General features: G+C 49.7%; 1 protein-coding gene across 1 annotated transcript in view; it reads right to left on the bottom strand.

Annotated features, from left to right (window-relative positions):
* LOC119089286 (sodium/glucose cotransporter 4) overlaps nucleotides 1-3,294 on the bottom strand; it is a 23,043-nt gene extending 19,749 nt beyond the window's left edge. The window contains exon 1 of the mRNA XM_037211949.1: nucleotides 3,247-3,294. Within this exon, the coding sequence (XP_037067844.1) occupies nucleotides 3,247-3,294 (48 nt within the window). The remainder of the gene's footprint in view (nucleotides 1-3,246) is intronic.
* Nucleotides 3,295-16,803: the final 13,509 nt, after the last annotated feature.

The following is a 16,803-nucleotide window of genomic DNA, read 5'->3' as shown; positions in this document are numbered from 1 at the left end:
GAACACGGAAATATCGTTTGGCTAAAGACCTTAGAAGAAAAGTACCCATATGACCACGTATACCATATTTAAAAAGCTTTTGAAGAATACCATGGCGCCATGTGGTGTCATAGGCGGCTTCAATGCCGAAGAACACTGCCCCATATGCGCTTTCTCTTGAAAAGCCTTACGAACCGTAGTGTCCGAAGCTAAAAGGTGGCCCACCGTACTACGGTTTTTCCTAAACCCGCACTGTGAGTTATTAAAAATATCGTTGTTCTCCAAAAACCAGGTGAGTCGAACGTTTACCATGTTTTCCATGAGCTTGGACAGTGATGACGTCAGTGAAGTGGGTCGGTATTGAAGTGGGTCCACCCCACTCTTTCCCGTTTTTAGAATAGGCACCACAACAGCCCCCGGCCAGGCCGGAGGGAATTCACCACTTGAATACACCCTGCTGAAGGCCGCCAATAGTACACGACGTGCACACGGTGGCAGATGTCGGAGCATCTCATTGTGGAGGTCATCAGGTCCTTCCGATACACTACGAAGCTTTCCGATTGCGACTCTAACTCCGCCAAAGTGAAGGGCTCATTGTACGCCTGTGGTTGCCTTGTGAAAAAGTCCACCACGATGTTTTCGCATTGTGCTCTTTGCTGCAAGAACTGTGGGCTCGTGTTTGCACCTTCGTTGCGGTGGGAGAGTGCTTGGGCGATCTCGTTAGCCACATCCAACGGATGAGTCACCACCTGGCCGTAAACATGTAGTACAGGGAGTGGCACGGATGACAACTGCCCAGAAATGTGTTTGATCAGAGCCCAAACCTGCGAAGTTGGCGTGAACCGGTTAAGCGTGTTTACATACACACGCCAGGACTCACGTTTCGGTTCTTGTATCGTGCGACGGGCGAAAGCTGTCGCCTTCTTAAAAGCTACTCAATTCTCCCGGCTACTTCTGGCGCCAAAAGCTCGGAAAGCACGTTTGCGAGCGCGAACTACGCCATGACACTTCTCTGTCCACCACGGCACAGAAGTGAATTGTTGTTATAATTTCTAAAACAGAAAACCCCACCTTGTTTATGCTGAAGTTTCCCAAACCTCGGTCAGACACCAGAGGATGGATGTGTATATATATATATATATATATATATATATATATATATATATATATATATGGCACATACATAGGCATATAAATGAGCTAGAGCTTGGTATTTGATTTTGCAATATGCCTGAGTCATACGTCAAGTGATCCAATGTAAATATGGTCTGAACTTAGACAAATGAAAAATGGAACAGCTGAGTCACGAGCTGAGTCAGATTCCACAATCCGTGAGCCAGTTCGGAGCTGGTTTAAGACATTTGAGCCAAACCCAGGTCTGATGCTAACCACATCTCAAGACTTGTATCCCATTCCTTGCACTACCCGGATGACAACATCTTTTCCAATGCCCTTTAGTCCAGGATATGTAATTATCATACTCGGCCGGTAGGTAACACTCTTCTGTAAATTACGCGCCAGAGTTTCTCTAGGTACGCCTCCCAATTATTTGCACCACTCCCCCCCGCCCCCTCCCCCCCCCTCCACTGACCACCAACCGACGGACCTCTCCGCGCACTAGAAGCAACTCGCATTCAAATGTGAATTGAGATCCCAAAATGGTGAATGTTTGAATGCTTCCCATTGAGATTTGAGAGAGAATTGAGATCCCAAAATGGTGAATGGTGAATACTTCCCATCGAAAAAAGAAATTCTTGACGCCCATCTCTACACAGCCTCATTTCTCTGGTCACCTCGACGTCATAAATCCGACTCGATTTACACAGTAGTGCAGTGGTGTGTAAATCGACTCGGATCCGACGTGATTTACACAGGAGGGCCGTTTTCAGTAAAACGACTCATGAGTCGATGTACACGCTCCCCAGAAAAAGCTTAGTGCGAACCTTCTGAATGGATGGACTTCTATGCACGGAGCTCACCCCACGTAGCTCCTGTTCCGCGTGCCCTCAGTCCCGGTTGACGAGGGCCTCTGTTAAGAAATGCAAAAATCGGATGACGTCATCGCTCGCTGCCTTGGTAGGAAATGCAGTCTGGAAGGGATCACAGTCCTGGTAGAAATTTTGCCAGGTAAAAAAACCTGGTAACATGACTAATTCGCCAGCTTCGTACATGCCATCCGCGTCTCGGGATGCATGATGAGAAGGGAGGGTACAATTCGCACTTTTTCGCTGCAAATGCGTCAGGTACCACACAAGCACGCGTTCTTCGTAAGATGCCGTACAGTCTTGCATTTTCGTGATCTTCTGATTTGTATGAGCTACCTGACGGGGTCGCGGTCAGGATTTATCCTCGGTTTTCAGTCAGAGGGCATTTGCGGTGAAAAAAACAAGCACAAATCCGATCCTAAGGAACCTCCCTCACTTTGGCTGCGCTCCTGCTATTTGAATTTTCATGTATCCTTATGCTGTCGCTCATTCCTGTCGCTAGCTGTCCCCTCTGAATGATTAAACATTCGCCCGATGAAGGAGATTAAACCACATTTACACACGACTGATAAACATGTATTGTCATGCAAAAAAGTCCGCTAAAAAAGAAAGGTGGCGTGCCGGCAAGCAAAGGCGAAAAGGTAGCACTCAGAACACTCGGGGATCAAAACCAACCTGAAAAAGTGCAGGACGAGATTGCTTACATCGTAAACGTAGTGCGTGTAAGATCATGAGCAGTTTTCCGCAATGATAGAATTTGTTTTTGAAATGAGCCTTGCTAACACTTTTTGCAGGTTTATGATGTGGACACAAAAATATTCTTCCTCAAATGTTTTTCATCGACAAAGTTAGCTTTATATTAGTGCGCACATCAAGTTGGAATTAAGATGCATGGTGTGTATGACAACGTTCACGTGCAAACGGTCACCAGCGGCTCAGCTCGTCCAACGGAAATGCCGACTCCATCGCTGTCAGCGGCAGATCCAGAGGGGGGGGGGGGGCACGGGGCCACGGTCCCCCCCCCCCTTGGGCCTCGAAGGGGCCCATTGCCTCCGAGGGAGCCTGTAGCCGTCCGAACAGGTGGATATTTTTTTAACATAAAACGCAACAAAACTGGATGTCTCTGGACTTCCAGGCGACCAAGAACAGTTGTAAGCAAAGGTGAAGAGCCTATGAGAAATCCAAAAAATTATTCAATAATTGGAAAAGTTGTGAACTGGAAAGTTAAGCCCCGTTGCATTGTCTATGGCCCCATGCTGCTTCCGGGGATCTATATGCCCACTTGCAGGACCATTTTGACCGTTAAGGAGCATTCCACGTCGCCCTCCATTTCCTTGCATTTGCTCGGAGGGCCCTGCCCTGTTGTTGGGGCCCTTCCTGTTAGCGTGCCTGGGCACTCTTGTCAATCACTGGCGCTTCCACGGATTTTTTACACACTTGCGATGTGCTCAGGGGCTCTTTACATTGGTCTAGGGTGCTCCAATTCTCTACCACTAGCTTAGGGCCCCGCGCTCTTGTCGAGGGCTTATCTGGTGGCCTGCTGGGTACATTCAATCGTTCGGGGCCCTCCACACTGGGTCTTTGGTACTTCTTTTCTGAATGGGAGGTGGGATACGCTCTTGTGGGGAGACCTGTCTGACAACCTGCTCGGACACATGGGAGGGCGGGGTGGGGATGGGGAAGGCACAGGACCATGCCCCACGGACCATGCCGAAGGGACCTAAAGGCTTCGAAAGGGCCCATAACCGGCCGGACGGACGCAGTTTTCTTACAACAAAAACACAACAAAACTGGGCGCCTTTGGGCTTACAGACGACTAGAACCAATTGTTACCAAAAGAAAAGAGTTCATGAGCAAACTAAGTTTATTCTTCGCTGATTGAGAAGGTTTTGCTGGGGGCAAAATTTTGGGGCCCATTACGCTGTCTAGAGGCATTACGCTGTTGGTTGCCTGGCCCTATATGTCTTTGTCGGGTCTGTCTGGTCGCTAAGGAGCTTTTCATGTTACCTTTGATCTCTGCATTTTCTCGTAGGGCCCAACGCGCTGTTGGGACGCTATCTGCATCCCTGTTCGAGCACTGTTGATCGATCAGGTTTTCGTCCACGGATTCTTCCCATTCGTCCGAAAGGCTCTATACACTTTTTTCCGGAGTGCCATATGCCAGGTACACTCAGTTTCCTCGAGGATCCTTCATATAAGTCTCGGTTCTTTCCACTCGCTTGGAGGGCCTCGCGCTATTGCTGGGCAGGGGCGGATCTAGCTTGGAGTTGTTTTTTTTGGGGGGGGGGGGCGGGCAACCGTTCGTCGCCAACTGGCTAGTGTGGGATCCGAGGTCCAGTGCATGGTGCCTCTCGAGAGTACCTGGTAGGGACACCATTCAAAACCGAAAAAAGCACCGAAATGCCTTTGAATCTTAAACAGAAGTTAAAACACAACAGTCAAAACAGTTCAAGTTAAGACAGATGGTAAGTAGACGAAACTTTTATGAAGCTCTGGGAATGTTTTGGGAGGCAAAAACATACTCTCAGAGGTTTCCGGGGGCCATGGCCCCGTGCCCGCTCCCCCCCCCCCCCCCCCCCAGGATCCGCCTATGTTGCTGGGGCTTTCATAAGATAAGGCACGGGGAGGCTCGATGCCCAGGGGCTCCTCTATTTTGATCGAGGACTCTCTCCCTTTGGTCTCATTTGCGGAGGACTCCTCACTGTTATCGAGGCTCGTGTTGGTAACATACCCGTGCACTCGTTTCTTAAAGATTTGATCGGAGCCCATTGAACGGATGAATTTCTGGGATCAGAGCTCAGTTCACCCAACAAGCTAAGCAGTGCTTGGGCTTGTTGGGTGTCAGTGTGTGTCAGTCAGTGTGTGAGCACTGACACATACCATCCGATCGCACAATTCCAGGCAATGGCAGACTTTAGTGACGAAAGTTGAGCGTGCCGCAATGCTCGGCACGGTCCGGCCTGCCCCTGACGTCAACTGACTTTTAGCGCGACCGCTGCCGCCGGCCGCAGGTCGCACCTGTCAAAGGCAAATAGCGAGCGCCTAAAGCGACTCGAACCCACCCTGTCACCGGTGGGTGGATCGGAAGGCAGGCGCTCTAACCGGCTGAGCCACCGGAAAGGACACGGAACCACCGTGACTCTTGATCGCACAGGGGTATTAATTTATGGTCTTGGATAATTCCCTTTGCTCGGAGGGTCTTGTGCTCTGGCCAGGGCCTTATATGCCGGCCTGCTCAGGCGCCACCGATCGTCCAGAGGCCCACCACATTCGTCTTGGGTTCTTTTTGCTTGCTCTGAGGACCCTGTGCTTGTTGACGGGAGCCGCTTTGCTGGCCTCCTGCGGCACCATGATCGCTCAGGTTCCGTCCCTGCTGGCTTTGGTGCCTTCGCCTTAGAGCAGTAGTCGAGCATGTCCCGATGAATTTGTACGCGCAATTGCTGAAAGTAATTTTAAGTGCCGCGGACGTCGTAGGTGTCATTTCCATTAGCTATTGAGTGTGTGACACTTACTGTACAAGTGCACCACGTTCTTGATGTATACTGAATGCTAGGATGTTGTAATTCTTTATAACAAAGGAAAAACTTTGCATAAGTTATCAGCCATCAGCTGATTACATCGCCTAGCCGGCTAGCCGTAAATACATAAGCTAGGAATGAGTACCATGCTTGGTTTTTATGGTCGTTAGCAGCTAACTCAAGTGAATTTTGACCGGTTGTTCCGAAACACTTAGCCTCAAAATCACAGCATCTAACATGATCCGTAGAAAATGAGTGAGCTCTATGTGTATGCATGCGTAGCACGCCTAGCTTTATAAGGCTGTGCACAGTGAGATAGGTTTCCATTTTTATGAAAGAAATGAATAAGTAAAGATATGTACATATATATATATATATATATATATATATATATATATATGTGTGTGTGTGTGTGTGTGTGTGTGTGTGTGTGTGTGTGTGTGTGTGTGTGTGTGTGTGTGTGTGTGTGTGTGTGTGTGTGTGTGTGTGTGTGTGTGTGTGTGTGTGTGTGTGTGTGTGTGTGTGTGTGTGTGTGTGTGTGTGGTGTGTGTGTGTGTGTGTGTGTGTGTGTGTGTGTGTGTGTGTGTGTGTGTATACGCATAAATGTATATTGCATACGACTTCTCTAAAAATGTAATGACCGAAATGCAAGAATACTTTTTGGAGGGGGGCCCCAAACTCCAGGGGTCCAACAATGTTGCGTGCCCCCCCCCCCTTTGGCGAAACCCTGGGTCCGCCCCTGATCGCTGACAACAGGAAAAGTGCATTTTAACTATATCATTACATGTTTTGGCTGCATGTCATACGTCATGCATTCTACCGACGCCAAAAGATGTAGGCTATTTGAACTTCCATGAAACTCCTAACATGGCCGCGCCAGACGGCAAAAAGGTTTGATACAGCTCAATACCGCAACATGGCATTGATAGCGTGTTAAAGCACATGAATGCCTGCTTCATGTTTCGCAAAAGAGCATGGGCCGAAACCGTGGAAGTTGTGTGACTTCTTGGACGGCGCCGAAATCGCGGTCGAGTCCACCGAGAAGGACCTCGGGATCTTGGTGGATTATAGCCTCGAGTTCCACATGCAGAGGGTGGAAACGATCCCCGAGGCCAACCAGATGCTGGCGGTCGTGAGGCTGTTTTTTTTTCCAACATCGATGCTCGCACGTTGCCATTGCTCTTTAAGATCTTAGTACGGCCGTACTTAGAGTATGGCAACGTCATCCGGGGCCCCGTTCGGCAAACTGGACCGGAAGAGGCTGGAGGGGGTTCAGCGACGAGACACCCGGCTTGTCTATAAAGTGAGGTACCATCCACACCCTGAGAGGCTTAGACTCCTCCAGTTGCCCCTCGCTGTTTTACCGTCGTCGCAGGGGAGACATGGTAACAGTATACCAGCTGTTTTACGGAGGTATGTCGCTGTCGGAAGAGAAGTTCCTGGCAAGGCGTATCTCGGAGGTGACAAGAGGACACCAATGGAAGCTAGGAAAACCTCGAGCTAGGACTCTCGTCCGTCGTAACTCGTTTAGCATCCGGGTCGTCAACAACTGGTATGCTCTTCCACACCTGGCCGCGTCGTCAACTTCAGTTGAACAGTTTAAGTCTAGGCTTGATATGCACCGGGCTGACATCATGTATGACATCCTACACTGAATCTACCCATAATTTGAGACTGTTTGATTACCGGACCGGGAGCCTGACGAGACCGGGACCAACAGGCCTAGTGGCCTTCTATAATTCCCGATCGCCATAAGGTAACGTAAGGTAAGGTAAAGTGACGGTAAAGGAAGGTAAAAAGAGCGCTGCTTCATTTTGAGTTGTGCGATATTTGGTCCAGAGATGTACGTCTATTTGTCGTTGCTGAGCTCATCCTTGCACCTAAATGATGTTTTCACGCACATGTTTTCGCTTTTGGATTTTTAAGGATTTTTTAGGCCGGCCAATATTTCCCAGACTAAAGTGTTTGAACGGAACACCGGACATTTAAAAAAGCCAAGAATCATTATATGACTAAGAGATGAATTTATCCCTCGAACACAGCATTCGGGCGACATCTGAGAAGTGACATGAACCATCTTATCACTGTGTGATCGATTTTTCTCTGAAACGTCTTCGTAGAAGTGCTATGGACGCTAACAATCAATGCTGCATCAGTGATATTTACGAACTTTTACGTACGCACGAACTTTTACGTACTTACGTACTTTTACGTCAACATTGACGTCCTTAACATTGTTTAAGGTTTTTTATATTTTACTGCATGGATGTGAACTGTTTGCTTAGGAATTTTTGCCCTTCCTTCAACCTTTTGCCATTACAAATTTTGTGTAATCTTACCTAATGCCATGAAAACATTTGCTTACAAGATCTTTGATACCGGCTTTTGCGCACGCCCTTTTACCACACACACTGTGAATCATGCGTATTACGCACATTCGTTGACTGAGAACCGTGCATGGATTTACTTAATGTCCTATTAATTTTTCCAAGCGCACTTTCGTCCTAGAGTTTTTGTCTTGGTGACTGATGCAGGTTTCCAACGTTAGTGTTGCCTACAACAGCAGCACACGACTGGCAATCAGTGGCTGCTGGTTCATACTGTTATGGCTTAATTCGAAACTATTGCAATTAGGCTGTGACATCAACGCAACTGAGTGGTAGCGCCCTATGCACACATTTTAATGAGTATGGAATGCTCTCATAGACAAGGCATGTTTCTTGCACCGAACCACGGAGCAGCAACCCCACCGGCGACGCGGCGGTCCCCTTGTCCAAGCCTGCCCTCCCACCCGCCGCGCCCCGCTGGGCCTGATGCCGCCAGACCGGACCTGAGCCTCGCTTCTGCCGGCGCTGACCCACCTTGTGCCCCTTCTAGGTCGCAGGAGCGAGGGAAATTGTCAAGAATTGGGGGGGGGGGGGAGGATCAGATGCCTTTGAGGCATTTTTCCCATGTACCCCCGCAAGCCTAGTGCTAAATTATTTCACATTTTGGGAGGCGGATTCAATCCCTCAAGGCTCTCTCCCCAAAACGCGATCGTCGACGCCCCGGCGTCCTGGTTGTTATGCTGGTGACGGGCGGCCAGAGGTGTTGGACCAGAGGTGGCGGCCAGAGGTGTTGTTCCAGTGCGCAGCTCGAGCAGATTGACTGCATTCCCCACAGGGGTTGGTGCGTGGAAAGGGCGGCTCCTGGAAGTGTTCACGCTCGCGCCCATCGGTGAATGTGCGTTGAGCGATATCATTTATTTTTCGTGCATTTCGCTTTCGTGTGGCAGGATTCCTTTTATCGAATTTGGTGTGTTTGATACAACTGGTGCACTCGCGAGGCCGTGCCGTGACGTGCAGGTTGTCATGCACCAATGTGAATGGAAGGTGAAAATCTGTTCAGTGTTGTGCATCCTTTCCCATCCAATGGCATGGCAACCCTCTCCCCCACTTCAACGAACCTCAGTTAAGCGAAGTCGGTTCGCGCCATCGTGCGATATGCGAGCGATATGCTACTGGTGTTTTCAGTTTAGGTCACTTTTTGCGAGTCTTTTTCCGGCAGCATGGGATTAGCTCTTGCTGGCTATGGTGTAAGAGGCGGTGCGCATCAACTCCAGCTCTTGGTTAGCTGCAGAAATGCTCTGCTGCTCAACTGCTGGACTGCTGCTGAGAGCTGCGGCTGCTCTGCTCTAGAGGACTGCTTGAAGACTGCTCCTGGCCGCCGGAAGCATCACGTCTGCCAGCAAGCTGGCACAGCTATCGGAGGCTTCCAACATACACAACTGGTGCTGCTCCAGAATCATCATGCCTAAAAAAAATAACAAGCATTGTGCCATATGGGCATGTACTTCTCGTGGAATCATACAAAAATTTACAGCGAGAATTTCTTGTCACGGTTATTGGTAATTCCAGTGGCCAAACATGTCGAGAACAAGCTCATTGTATCTCTTTAATTTTTCCGGAAACTTTCACGGACAAACATTAGAAAACCGGTTTTTAAATCGTGACACAAGAAAGAAATGGCCGCATTCTTTTTAAAACTAGGCTGGCAGTGTTTGCCCGGAGAGCTTACTGCTTTATTCCGCATTCCAGACATTTTTAACAGGTACCCGTATTAATGATTGAGGGAGGGAGAGGGGGACAGGGAGAGGGAGAGGGAGAGCAAGAGAGAGCATTCCTCTGTCTCGGCCAGAGATCACCAACACCAGACAGGAGGCTCCGTGTCAGTCTGAGTTCTGAGGGCCCATTTCCCAAGCAGAGGCACAACCGAGCCCGCAATTTACATTGGTCGGGGCCCCTGCAACAATGCAAAGCTCCTGTATCGTTCGAGAGTCCACAATGCCGATTAAAGGGATGTTCCACATTTGTATGGTGTTTTGAACTGAAATAGCCATCTTGACGATCTTTTGATGCGGTTTACGGTCATGTCATTTTTAAGACCCAAAACGATTTGGTTCCTGAGTTACACGACCGCAAAGTGTCAAAAGCCCTATAGTTCGCCATATCTCAAAATAGCCCTCTGATTAATGACGCCATTGAAGCGTCATTAGATACCCGTTATATTACTGGTTGTTTGTTTGTTTGTGTTTTGTTTCTGATAAAAACCGTACGGCGGCTGACTCATTCGCAAATGCGATGATGGTGCACATGTGTTACAGTGCGCGAAAGGTGATTAGTTGTTATTAAGATTGTACCGCTGAATACGTATGGCGAACATAAGTGTGAGCAATTTCGGGTTGCGCGGCATTTGTCGAGGGGACATTTCCCCCCCCCCCCCCCGCTCCCAGGCAGTGTCCTCTTTGCATCGGTGGGAGGCGCCGGACGTCAGGTGCTGTGTGTGCAGTGATCGCAGGACAAAAGAAAATAATTTGACTGTGTCCGCGTAAGTACCTCGCTCCCAATCTGTTAAAAACACTTCACGCCGAATATGTCTGTCGTGTCACTGATCTCAGCAATAAGTTCAGGGTATGCACGTCTCAATATGGCATGCAGCCTCGAGTATGGTGTGTGGTCGCTTTCCATTGTTGTCACAGTTTGAGGAATGAGTATGCAATCACGGGCGCGTTCGGCCAAGGGAAAATTATTCAACGAATAATAATCTTTTCGATAATCATCCATTGAGATGTTCCATTTACACTCGACCGGTCCGGAAATTATCCCCCAGATTGGTTTCCCATGCGCCATCCACAGCCAACGGTCATAGCTGGCGAAAACAGATTCTCCGTCTTGACCATGCTCTGAAAATTCTCCGGGATTTTCCCCCGCTACGGAAAATTATCTGGGATAATTTTCCGTAACGGCACTGCCGAACGTCATTCCGTTCGGCAGTGCCGTTACTCCGGATAATTTTATTCCGTTTGGCAATTTCCGATATTCCGGATAATTTTACAAGAGTATCGGCCGGCCGGACGCAACCTGCAAAAATGGCAAAAGCGCCTTCAAAAATGCCTTCAAAAATGCCTTCACAAATAAAACAGCGTCTTTAAAAAGCAGATGCACGCAGCAGCCGAATAGTGGGTGCAAGTGTTAGGAGCTGGGGTTACGGTTGCCACCAATTTCAGAAATAGTTTTATTTATGTACTTTATTGCTACAAACAAAATATACAAAATATTAATTTTGAGAGTAATTGACTAGGGCCGAATATGGCATGTTGGTGGAGGACATTGTATGGCACATTGGCGAGTAGCTTCTTATTACGTTTTTGAGTAAGTTCAAATACTTTTACGTGTTTCCATCAGTAGGTTATGGGCGCCACGCGAGCAATGTAGTTGGCACGCCCTAAAGCCCAAATCATCATCATCATTATCGTACTTGTTGCCGTCACCTACCTATCTCGCTGCTGTCATGGAGCTACACCTTGGCTATTTGATGTAACCACTTCATAAACAGATGAGCTGCATGAACTTGCATGAACAGTGTGAATTTTGTCAGTCAAGTCAGGATCAGGGATATCAGTCAAAAATTATTCCATTGTTCTAGATTACAGGAATCATCAGTGTGCTCAACTTATCACTGAACTCTGAACTAGCAGGGGCAGGACGCCACTCGACTCGGTCCAATACAGATCGCCGCCTCGCTACACGTCCCTCTCTGACCGAGCTGAGCCAAACCGCTGGACGAAGACGTCTCAAGAATGTCATGTCTTGACTGGTGGCCCCTGGTCGGTCACGGGCCTTGTTTGAAGAGGTTCAAAAAATGCCGGAGGGCCCCTCGGGAGCAAAGATTAAGGGTCTAATAAGGCTCGGAGCCGGCCTCTCACCTTAAGAGCCGAGACCGGAAATGTTAGTCAGAAGGCTTCTATTAGAGCCTTCTTATAACGGCTATCTATCCCAATTATATAGGGTCTCAACACGGAGCCAAAAAGTCGGCTACGCGTCCAACTGAACCCCTGAGACCCATTTTCCAAGCAGGAACAATGCCAGAGCCGGCGATTTGCGATGTTCGCAGTCCCTGGCTCGATGAGGGGCCTCTGTGTCTATCAGAGGCCACAGGACTTAACAGGAGTCGTATGGCAGCAAGTGGCCCGAGGATGAGAGGAACATTGTTTGGTGGGGGAAGGGGCACGAACAGGGACCGAAGGGTATCTGGAGACCACGTGTCAAGGCCTACAGTGGTAGGCTGAGTGGCCCAAAGGGCTGGCTGAAGATCACATTAAGGACCCCACCTATAGGGCTGTGATCTCGACTGTTAGCTAGAGGGCCTCTCGCATCGATTGGGGATTCCTGAGACAGAGTGTTCATCTGTTCAGGCCAGAGATCACCAACATCAAGCAATCGGCTCCGTGTCGGTCCGAGCTCTGCGTGCCCATTTCCCAAGCAGCGACACGGCCGGGCTCGCGATCTACATTGGCTGGGGCCCCTGCAACAACGCGGAGCTCCTGCGCCGTTCGATCGCCCACAGTACCTAAAAGGGTATCATGTGTCAACAAGGGCCTCAGGTCGGTGAGGGGAAGATTTGCTCAACGGGACCGGGGACGGGACCCCCGAATGGGAGAGGGCCTATTGCGTTGTTCGGGGCCCTCTGGCAGTGAACGGAAACATGAGAGCGTATGATGACCGTTCACATTAAGGCAGTGAAAGGGTCCGGTTCCTCCAGCACTGAACGGTAGGTCCTCCAACTCAATTCCGGCATGGGGCCGTTAAGCTGAACTAAAGTCCTATAGCCCAATGATCGGACCACCTGCGGCGATCAGGGATGTTGTCACGTCAATGAGAGTTCCTGCGTCGATCCGGGGTCAGCTGCGGTCTGCGCGGCTCAGAAGGCCTCTCGCGTCAAGGAGGGGACCAATGTAATATGATGTATCCCCGTATGGGTCTCCGGATCGACCAGGGTATCCCGCGCCATATCGCCAGAATGGCAGCCGGAAGACGACCCAGGGTGGAACGGGATGGCCATTCATCCCTTGACCGGGAACAATAATATGCCCCCTAGTGTTTTATTCAAGCTGATCTTTTCTTGGAAAGAAACAAGGGGTCATATTATCGTTGTTAGGGGTGGGTCGAAATGAGCTAAAAAAACGAACGGGGTTAACCCACGCTGGTGCGAAAACGTTTATTATTTGGCAGAGTCGACTGCGAAAAAGTATCAAAAGGTTTGAGCCTGGGCGCCCGCAGTCTCGGTAGCAAAGACAGCGATAGGCTTGCAGTTTCCGTAAAACCGAACTGCGCTGGCCACTGCAATCTAGACCAGGTGGCGGATGCCGTACGCGCGAGAGCGACTGACGTAAAATAATTATTCAAGTCTACGTGTTCTGTCTACCCAGACCAGACACGAGCGCTGCGAGACGGCAACTGTATTAACCGCGAAGCGAGCGGGCGGCGCCGACTCCGGCGGGCGGCGCCCCAGGCAGTACACCGCCATTCGGGGCAGCGGCGTACCAAAGTGCAGCAGCACTGGCGGCGCGAGCAGGGGCGGCCTCAGGGGTACGCCAGTAACATCATGATACAATAATACTCCCGAATGTTCTAGAAAGTTAGAAAAAAGGCGTTCAGGGCTGGGCGTGTTTTTTTACAACTTTGAGGCTGTCCTCTGCACAGCTTAACAGTTACAGCAATACGAAAAATAGAGATCTACCTTTACTCCCCCAGTTCTATCTCCGGATTACAATGCCACTCCGCGGTGCTGTAAAGGCCAACCCGTTCAACGCATCCATCTAAAAATCGCGCGGGTGAAATATACGCCTGCGAACTTCTAAGCGTACGGCTTGAAGTCCTAAAGCGTTCAAAGGCACTTCTGTCAAACGGGTGATCATGCTCGTCCAAAGGGGCGCAGCCAGAGCCTTGGCAAGGGCGCTACAGAGTTGGCAAAGGGCCCCTGACAGTAAAAGGCCCCAAAAATAACCGTCTATGGCCCATTTGTTGATGAGGGCAGGTGTTTCTTGGAGTATATATATATATATATATATATATATATATATATATATATATATATATATATATATATATATATATATATATATATATATATACTCCAAGAATATATGTATGTATTGTATGTGTGTATGTAAGAATATATGAATATATGTATGTATATATATATATATATATATATATATATATATATATGTGTGTGCATACATGTGTATATATATGCATATATGTATACATATACGTATATATGTCTTGACCATACGTGCTGGCATGTCTTAGTAACAAAAACCTAGACGCCAGGCGTTACAGTCTTCTTGAGCTGCGCAGCGTTGACCACGCGGCTAACACCAGACCGTGACCAACAGGTGGACAAAAATGATGACACATTTCAAAGAAGTACTTTTCAGCGTTTTCGGACACCAAACGGTACATTTAGATATGTTCCGGGCGTGTATTTCACCTGTGCAGTTTTTAGATTGATGGCAACGTCTTGATCTTTACAACACCGCAAAGGAGTGCTGAAATCTGATGGTGGACTTGGGAGAGTAAACGTAAAATCTCTATTTTCCGTGTTGCTGTTCCTGTAAACCTGTCCAGAGGACAGCTTCAAAGTTGAAAAAGATATTCGAACAATGTCCTCTTTGAACTGTGCAAATTGGTTTTGAAAAACATTCAGAAACATTATTTTACGATTGTCATTGCCGCGCACATCGCGCCCCGCCCCCTCCCTGCGTTACTCGCAGTGGCCAACGCCGTTCGGTTTTACAGAAACTGCAGCCAAAGTCATCGCTATCCTTGTCCCTCTAGATTACGGCCGTGTCATTGGGCCTTCATGACGCACTCAGCTGCTGGGGCTATATGGCGTCGCCAGTCTCTCATCCTGGCGGGAAGGGCGAGCGCCGCGGGGAATCGAACTCCGTACGTGTGCATTCCCACAAGCACGGTGGTTAACGCAGGCGGCGGCGCGTTAAACATCGCACTGTCGGCACCCGGCACCTTGTGATGCTATTTGCTTCACTAGCCGATTCTGCAAAATAACGAGCGTTCTCAGGGAAGCATGTGATAAACTTGTGCGTTTTGAACTCATTTTGACCCACTCCATTCAACACTAATGAAACCCCTTATTTGTTTCCGGCAAAGGGACTCCCTTGAGTACAACACTACCGCGCACATCGATGTTCCCGGTCAATAGCTGGAAGGCCATTCTGTCCCACCGCGGTGTGTTTTCCGGCCGTCATTCTGGCAGCACGGGGCGGCAGCCCCTGACTGATCTGGAGGCCCTTAGAGGGATGCATCACATCACACTGGTCCTCTTCCTGACGCGGAAGGGCTACCGAGCCGCGCAGTTGACCCCGGATCGACGCATGAACCGTCATTGATGCAGCAACATGCCTGCTCGCCACAGGTGCTCAAATAATTGGCACACGGACTCCAGTTGGACTTAACGGACTCATGGTGGAGTTGGGTTGGAGAGCCCACCGTTCGGTACTAGGGGCCCTGGCCGGCACAGGACTCTTATATTTTTTTTCATTGTGAGCAAGCATCGTATGTTCTTATGTTTACTTCAGTTGTCAGCGGGCCCCGACCCACGCAATAGACGCTCCTTCATTCGGGCTCCCATCCCTGGCCCTGTTGAGCAAATCTTCCCCTGACCGATTCGAGGCCCGTTGTTGACACAGGATGCCCTGTAAGGAGCTGCAAGTCTCTGAACGATACAGGAGCCCGACCAATGTAAAACACGGACCCGGCCTTGCCCCTGCTTGAGAAATGGGCCCCAGAGCTCAGACCAACACCTAGCCGACTGTTCGTTGTTCGTTATATCTGGCCAAAATAAAGAAACGCTATGTCTCAGGGGTCCCTATCAGTGAAAGATCATCCAACTGATATTTGAGATCACGACCCTGTGGGCGGGGGTCCTTAATGTGACCTACAGCCAGCCCTTTGGACTCTTCAGCCGGCCCACTGAGCCCTTGATCTTTGGCCTGGAGAGATCTTTGGCATCCCTCCGGACGCCCTCAACCACCGCTCCGGCTCGGACCACTTGCCGTCACAAAATCTCTGTTAGGCACTATGGCCTCTAACCGACTCAGGAGCTCCTCATTATGTCAGGGACTCCGAAAATTGCAAATCGAGGACCCCGGCCTTGCTTCTGCTTGGAAGATGGATCTCAGAGGCATAGACGGCCGTGGAGCCGACTGTTCGGTGTTCGTGGTTTCTGACCGACTAAGACATCTGCATTGTTTCAGTGGTTCCTGAAACGGTGCAAGAGGGCCTCTGACTAATATTTCAGGCCCCTATCCCTACCGGCCGAGATTCTTTATACGACCTACAGACAGTCATTCGGGCCCTCATTCCCTCCAACCGGGCCTTTGATCGACGGTTTCGGTGTGCCACCTGGCCCCTCTTTGGACCTCGAGTACTTCACTTGGTTGGCTTGGGGCCCGTACGAGCACAGGACCCTCTGATAACCGCTGTGGGTCCCTGACAGATACAACGCCCCCGACAAGTGTAAATTACTGGCCCCGGCTTTATGGCTGATTGGGAAGCGAACCCTCAGGCCCATATCGTAACGGGATCGAATGTGCGGTGCTGGTGGTATCTGACCGACATACAGGCCTAAATCGACCCAGGAGATCCGCGATCGGCGCAAAGGGCCGTCTAACTCTGGGTTTTTCGGGCATCTTCAAACACTATCTCTGACTGATTCAGGGCCCCCTTACAACGCCGGGCGCCTGTTGGGCGATGTGGACCCCGTGCAATGTAAATCGCTGGTTCCTGCTTTGGCTCTGCTTGGGAAATGAGCCTTAGGCCCATTCCACCACGGAGCCGACCGTACATTAGTGGTGGTGGCTGACCAAAACATATGCCCTTATCGACTCAATGGGCCCCTGATGAGCACGCAGGTCGCTCTGGCTGGAATCGGAGTGCCCGGCCCCTGAATGAGACCTCCGTGTGGACTTTCGGGCC

This window comes from Pollicipes pollicipes, unplaced genomic scaffold (assembly GCF_011947565.3).
Source record: "Pollicipes pollicipes isolate AB1234 unplaced genomic scaffold, Ppol_2.1 Scaffold_3087;HRSCAF=3621_pilon_pilon_pilon, whole genome shotgun sequence".
Classification (NCBI taxonomy): domain Eukaryota; kingdom Metazoa; phylum Arthropoda; class Thecostraca; order Pollicipedomorpha; family Pollicipedidae; genus Pollicipes; species Pollicipes pollicipes.
This window is presented reverse-complemented; position numbering and strand designations above follow the sequence as displayed.